The sequence below is a fragment of the Alligator sinensis genome, unplaced genomic scaffold, assembly GCF_000455745.1.
Source record: "Alligator sinensis unplaced genomic scaffold, ASM45574v1 scaffold77_1, whole genome shotgun sequence".
Lineage (NCBI taxonomy): Eukaryota > Metazoa > Chordata > Crocodylia > Alligatoridae > Alligator > Alligator sinensis.
Window position 1 is genome coordinate 85,240 of NW_005843102.1, and position 7,733 is coordinate 92,972.

The window sequence follows — 7,733 nt, forward strand, 5'->3', positions numbered from 1 at the left end:
CGCGCGCCCGTGCCCCACGCATGGGGCAACCACGACCTCTACACCTTCAGCCGCGAGTACCTGCTGCGCTCCGAGCTCAACAGCGCGCCCCGGGGCGCCCCGGGCCCGGGCGCTGAGGCAGACGCCTGCTACGTCTATCACTTCAGTCCCGCCGCGGGCTTCCGCTTTGTTATGCTCGACGCTTACGACTTGAGTGTCCTCGGGTGGGACAAGTATTCTCAGAAATACCAGGACTCCCTGAAGCTCCTGAAAGAGAAGAACCCAAACGAGGATCTGAACAGCCCTGTAGGTCAGCCAGTCTCAACCTGTGGGTCGTGACCCAAAAAGTGGGGCGCGAGAACAAATTAAAAGGTCGTGAACAAACTTTAAAAAAGGGTTCTCCTTTACAGGAGAAAGATGTGGCTTTCCCTCGCAGGCTGGCAGAGCTCCAGCCTGCCAGGGGCTGCCTGCCCCCTCCCCCCCCCCCCCGCCGCCCCTCACACTGGGGGGCAGGGGGCAGCGGATCGGGAGTGAGGGGCACTGGGTCACGACTGGCCACTGATGTTTACAAATGGGTCCTGGAACAAAAAATGCCAAGAACCACTGCTCTAGGTAATGCACAGCATGCAGCACAGCTGGCGGATGCAGAAGGTGGATCAATCTTCCTTGCCCGTCAACCAGAAATACTCACAGTTAACTTAAAATATGACTTCATAGATCACTAAGAGCTTGGTTGCCCTAGTTTGTGCCGATACCACAATGTGTGGTGGGGTGCATTCATTAATGAAGCTGTGGGCAGGATTCCCATTGGGTGACAGCCTTCTAGTGCAGGAGGAGTCAGACCTTCATTAGATAGTAAGTGGGTTTTGTCCAGTGAGGCACAAGCCTCTTCCTGAGGTCTGATAAAAGTTGCCTCAGTTGCCCCCAGGATGTTTGCAAGTAGGTTCTCTCAAGTGCAGTCAGGCAAAGACTGTCCCACGTAAGCAGCACGGATTTTATTTTTCAACCATCGTTGCTCTGGCACTTTCTGAGACTATTCTATCACAGGCTTTACAACTTCTTGCATTGATCTTTTGCATAATCTGAAGGATTACATTATTAAAGCATAGGAGTGAAAAAGGAGTTTCGGCGGTGCCTAGACCAATCCACGGATGCCTGGGACAAAGGGCTGAGCTATGCAGTTCAACGTCAGTACTTTAGTTTATGCTGGGAGATATTGTCATCTGAGTCAATACAGAGGCTGGATGCCAGTTCCTGCACAACATTTTTTTCAGACAGCCCTAGTTCTGTACTTTGTAGGTACTGTTTTCCAGGGTATAGTTGGTTCATGTGGCTTTTGAGATCTACCCTTAATGTGCCTTCATCTGAATTCTACCAGTGCTTTGGGAGCATGATTCACTGGTGAACTGAATAGTCATAGCCTGGGCTTTCTGGATATAGGGGTTTGATGCTCTTTGTTTCTTTCAAATTGTTTGGCTCTACTTTTCCAACAGGAGTCCTTTGCATTCCAAGTAACTTAGTGGGGATCCATGACATCTATCATGCAAGCATGAATACCTAAGCCAGACAGAGCTCAAAAGCTGTCTGCCAGTTAGACCTCAGCAGCTGCATCTCAGCAGTTGAGGATTTATGCATGCTGAATTTGGGAAAAATTGCACTCAATTTTTTTTTTTTTCTAGACATCCAGGGCTAGACCCTATTTTCTAGTACCGGATGCCTTAGGAATACAATGGGTTATTAAGGTTCTGGAACCATGGCACTTTTCCCAAGGCTCAAACTCACTTTTAATGTCGGTGTTAACACAAACATGACAAGTGTCTCCTTGAAGTGACTATACTTGCTGAAGCATGGACTATTCTTTGAACTGTGAACCTTTACAGAAACCACAGTGGAAGACTTGATATGGCTCTGTTGATAAGGGGTTTAGATAAGGTTCTGGGATCACGGGGTGGTGACAGTGAGGGGCCGGGGCCCTGGGACAGAGCCGTGATTGGCTCCCTGCATGTCCCTGCCTGCAGAAATGGTGTCCATCGCAGGGACTCTTGAGCATTTTCCTCTCCAAAAGGGGGAATCCTGTACGTAAAGTATCTTTTAAAATACCCATATTAACCCACCTGTAATTCTGGGTCTTTAAATGTATCTCATTGGATTCTTCTGCATGTCTCTTTAGAGTCTGGGGCTCTATATACAGATGATATCTTACTGTCCCTATTATTTCCTTCCATTAGATAGCCATTGCCATCTGAAAAAAATCATACTCGTAGTTTTATATAGTTCTCAATCTACAGGAGCTGTTGTTTCTCATGTAGACATTTTTAGGCAAGAGCTGAGACAGTGGCATTTGGAACAGGACACAAGGGACTATTGTCTAACTGCCAACTCAGAAATCCTCATGCTAGCATGCTGAGACTCAAAACTGGAAATCCTGGGCATGTGGCAACATCAAAGGCAGCAAAATTACTAGCAAATCATTTTCCCTTATCTACTCCAGAGGGTGTTATTTTTGTGTACTACACGGGCAAAGGCAACTGTTTATTCTGAGCCTAGATTGACACTAAAATAAGTAGAGAAGCAGCTGTTTTGTGTCTGTGCCCTTAATCTCCTCTCTTTGTTACAGGACTTGATGAGCCTCAGTTTGTGAAGTTCAATGGAGGATTTAGCCAACTGCAGTTGGATTGGTTCAATGAGGTTCTTACAGCTTCTGATAAAAATAGAGAGAAAGTTTTAGTCATGGGTAGGTATATCAACCCTGGAACCACTTATGGTTTTCCCCTCACATGCACACCTCAAAGAGTAAATATGTACTGTATAAGCATGTGAAAGAATGCTGTGGATTTCAGAGGGCTCTAGGTAAGGGGTGAATAGGTCTCTACTCAGTGAAGGAAGTTGCTGTGGCGGATGAATGCTAAGGCTGGTCCTGGAACAAAAAAAATTTTGCTGGAACTTGAAAATTCATAGGGGTGGAAAGGCACTGACACTTGAGGGAAAGAACTACTGATAACTTGGGTTAGGGCAGAAGCCTGCAGAGGATATCCAGTTCCTTGAAAGCTTTATATCCAAGTAGCAGGGATATGGTGGTTGCTTTACTATTTTGAAATACTGTCTTGTCTCCCTCTTACTTTTTTTTCTTCCCAATTGCAGGTCACCTTCCCATTCATCCAGGCTCTACAAACAACGTTTGCCTTGCTTGGAATTATAAAGATGCCCTTTCCATCATCCACTCTCATCAGTGTGTGGTGTGTTTTCTTGCAGGCCACCTCCATGATGGTGGTTATTGTCTAGACTCTCATGGAGTCCATCATCTTACTGTGGAAGGGATTATTGAAACTCCACCACAAAGCCATGCCTTTGGAACTATATATGTCTATGAAGATAGAATGATATTAAAGGGGAAAGGTAGAATTCCAGACAAAGTTATGTATTACAGAACACAGTAGATAGACCTAAATAAAAAACTGAGCATTTGCAGTACCATGCTCCGTTTACTAATAACAGGTGACCACTGAAGCCATGGAGTTCATCACATTTCCCATTTATGTAAAATGGTGTTTGTCACAACCCAAAGGGTGTGATGTTTGTTTTTGTGTGCTTCGGCACTGCTAAATTGTTCCCGCTAAATTGCAGCTTCTTTGCACGGCGGAGTTTTCTGCTGCAAAAGAGAACCCCGGTGCAAAAGAATTCCCGCCATCAGTAGCTTTCTTTGCAGGGTGCATTTCTTTGTTGCAGCACAGAGATGCTCGTTGCAAAGAGTTCCCGCCATTTGTATGCTAATTCAAGCCCCATTATTGGCCAGTTCTAAATTATTCACACGTGGCGGCTAGTGATTGGCTTGCTAGCCATATAAAAGGCTTGAGTGGTTTCCGCCCAAGTTGGAGGACTCCACGAACACCAGGAGGAGGAGACTTCACGCTGTGTGAAGATCTCTAAGCGCTGCGGAGCCTATCGGACCCAGTGCATTTCAAGCAGGCAACAGGGGTCTGATCAGCCTCTAGCCTCTCCCCGTCACCGAGCACAATCCTCGATGTATCCCTCTCCCTGCGCCCTGCGCACAAAAGGATCCACGGAGCCTAGCAAACTTCATGTGAGTCTATTTCTTGCCACCTGGAACAACTGACATAGTTGTTCAGATGACCGGACTACCTCAGAGCACAAGTTCCACGGAGCCTAGCAAACTTCGTGTGAGTCTATTCAGAGCTCTTTTGTACGAGTACTTTCTTCGGTTGGCACGACGGGCTCACGGTTTAGAGCCTCCAACCGGATGGGCTAGAAGAGTGTTCACGGGAAGGAACTCTAGTCCGCCTCTTATCTTTTCTATCTGTAACCGCAACTCAAGCAAGTTTTCCTGCCTGCACCGCGACCATCTTTGGTAAACAATCTTTAAGTCAACCACTACGCCTCTGTGACTAATTCTAGCCTGTGCGTGCCTTGCCGCCACACGGTCTCCTCTGACCCCGCGTGCCCGGGCTGCTGGTCACAGCCCGCGTGCGCAAAGACGGGTCCGCATATCGCTCCCGGCTCGCACATGGCGACATGGACGGGATCGGGAGGCGGCCCGCACAGTGTTTACCTCTTCAAGCTTGATAACTAGAATCTAGTTTTCTTGGGTCCTGGATTATGGAAGTTTTGGATCTGCAAAAGAAAAAAAATATTTTCTGTGAGGGCAATACTAAATAATTGTATTTAAATGCACTAGTTTTGGGTAACTTCTTGAAATACCGAACTGTGAGCACTTTGGCTGCTGACAGACATGAAAAAAAAAAGGTGTTAGTTTGACCCAGCTCTGTAGTGTTTATATAGATTGGGTGCTTCAGCAGGGCTTTTTGGTGCTTTAAAACTGATTCAGTCAGCTATGAGATGAGAGCGCCTAAAAAGCCCTGCTGAAGCGTCCAATCTATACAGACATTGGGCAAGCTGGGTCCAGCTAATGCAGGGGTGGGCAATTATTTCAGGTGGAGGGCTGTTTACTGAGTTTTGGCAAGCCATCAAGAGCTGCATGACAGGCAGCCGGGGTAGATAAATACTAATTTTTTTAATTTTTTAGGGGCCCCACAGGCCAGACAGAATGGCCTGGCAGGTTGCATCCGGCCCACGAGCTGCATTTTACCATCCCTGAACTAATGCGATGGACACATGCTGGGCTCAGCACAGGGACATGCCAAGTTCATAGTAAAGCGCCATTTTAATTTTTTTTACATCTGTAAGCAGCCTTTGTTAGTTGTTATGACACAGCCGGCACAAGCAACGTATAGGGAACTTTGATAAGAGTAACAAGGATTTGAATGCATTTTATTGGTCGCGCTTATAAAACGTAAACCTGAGTCAACAATAATTCAGATGCTTTTCAGTCATCAACTTCGACAATATTCTTCAGTGTGGCAGGAGATTCCTTCCTTAATTAACAGGAGTTGCAGCTGCTTAGCATACCTGAAAATCCCTCTCCTTTGAGTTTTGGTATTTTGGGAGGTAAAGGAGAAGTGCACGTTTGTATTGATTGCCTAATCATTGATTGAGATTACCTGCTTTTAGGTACTTAAATTTGAATGTTTTGGCACTTGCAGCCAAGGACACTGAAATTTCTGAATCCTGGAGATATGGCCTTGAGATTTGGTATAGTGTAATCATTCTGAGATGCACAAAATCTCAACAAGTGCTAGAGACAACTGAAATGTCACAAACTCATAAAATTACCATAGGATGTGCATTACTACAAATATTACATTGCACTTCAATACCACTGCTGGAGGAAATGAACAAAAGGGGACAGATTCTGATCTGGTTTAACTTGGAATAAGTCAATTAATTTTACAAAATCTGTTCCAAATTTATACTGGTACATCTGAGATCAGAAGATGGTCTAATAAGTATATTTACAGGTCTTTCCTAAGCCTGGATTAAATCAGTTTTCATACTGAGTTTGCACAGCTGCTTCAGTCTCAGTGAAGCATTTTTCACTATTCAGACAGTGACCCTTATGCTAGTTGAGGCCAGACCTCAATCTTCTATAAAGCTATTAAAATGTTTTTGACCTCCCCACAAACCCACAGTCATTTTGTTTCTGTCTTCATTGAGCAATCACTTGGTGAAAATTACGTTGTCAAATTTGCAGACAGCACCAGAATTAAATGGGAATAAATGAACAGCAGAACAGCTCTGATCTGCAGGGGTTTGAAAATAGACCCTATAAAAAAAAAATGGGATTGACAGTCAGTTCTGCCACTATTTTTCACAGCTGAAAATTTGTCAGTAGTGGCCAATGCCAAAAAAAAATCTTTAAACATTCATAATGACCCTTGGAGAATATCCACAGTCACCCATTGTTCAGAAGACAAATATTATTCACAGTTAGGATGTTTTCTTTCAAAATGGCTGCAACTCCCATGCTTCCAATGAGAATGAATCAAAGCAGTGCTGAAGGAGGACTGTCCACTTTCACCAAGCAAAAGAATAATGAGGAACAGGTGAATTGTGGCAGTGTTCATATTTGCTAAAGGAAGCTTTTGGCCTAGGTCCTCCTGAAAAGAATAAGAGATGGCAGCTTTTTCATAAAACAGTATTCTCCCTCAGAGAAATTTTCAGCTCTGTAGAAGTAACTTTCAGTTAAGAATAACATCAAGAAAAAGACCAATTACTTCAAAATATTTCTTCAAATATGCCTAAGATCTTAGTGAACTTTTCCCATATGAATTTAAAAAGTCTGTTATTCCATTAATAAGATAAGTGGATACAAAAAAAGTTTTGACAGGGTGCTGTGCTTCTTGAAGGACCCATTTTAAAGTAATTCATTAACAAATTACTTGTAAATTCTTAGAAAATGCATTTCTAAGAAGACAGACAGCAGCACAATTTGGTGTAATGACTTTTTAAGCGTTTCACAGTAAGTCAGCAGCAGAGTTGAGCATGGAACACAGGATTCTTGATTCCTAGTCCAGTACTTGAGCCATTGGATCTTGCTGTTTCTCAGTAACCTGTCTATCAGTCCCAATTTTGAGCTGGTGCATGATTCTGTTACAAGGGTGCTTGTACATGCAACAGGGGTTTAGTTCTCCCTAAATTGAAATGGTAGGTTTTTAATTGGTGGTTTTTTGTGTTGTTTAAAAACCCAGTTTCAATTTAGGGACTTTCATGACATCATGTGGCCCCACAGTACATCAAGCCCCCTTGTCAGTTCACCCGCCTCTCACTCCCCCTGGCTCCACCAGAAAATAAAAAGCGGAGGGCCCTGCTGCTTTTTCTTCCCCAGAGCCTACCTGCCTCTCCCACGACAGGGTGGGTGGGGGGAGTTGGTGGGCCAAGTAGTTCCTGAGCTGTGGGGGCCCCGGGTCCTTCCCTCTGTTGGCTACAAATGTCCAACTCGAGATCCTTAAAATTCTAGTTTATTAGGCGGATTGAAACACTGTAATCATAAACCTTGTGGCTTGTCCCCGCACACATGCGCGCGCACACACACACACACACACACACTAGCAGGCTACAGAGTCAGGTATACCTATCTTTACAAGCGCTGGAATCTGTCTTTGAGGCTTCTTTCTGTGTGGGCCGGGAGCGATCTGAACCCTTTTCCGTGCTGCACGCGGGCTGTGGCCAGCAGCCCGGGCACGCTGGATCGGAGAGGGAGGGCGACGAGCTGGAATTAGGCACAAACGCTTAGCGGTAGTTTTAAAGATTGTTTACTTACACCGAGATGGCAGTGGTGTAGGCTGGAAAACTTGCTTGAGTTGCGGTTACAGACACAGACAACACGAACAGTCACGTGG

General features: G+C 45.0%; 1 protein-coding gene across 1 annotated transcript; it reads left to right on the forward strand.

The window, feature by feature from the left end:
• Positions 1 to 3: 3 nt before the first annotated feature.
• ADPRM (ADP-ribose/CDP-alcohol diphosphatase, manganese dependent) lies at positions 4 to 3,638 on the forward strand (the record flags this gene model as incomplete). The annotated part of the gene is made up of 3 exons (XM_006037353.3): positions 4 to 289; positions 2,597 to 2,713; positions 3,121 to 3,638. Coding segments are annotated over 3 exons (699 nt in total), but the record flags the coding sequence as incomplete, so codon positions are not given.
• Positions 3,639 to 7,733: the final 4,095 nt, after the last annotated feature.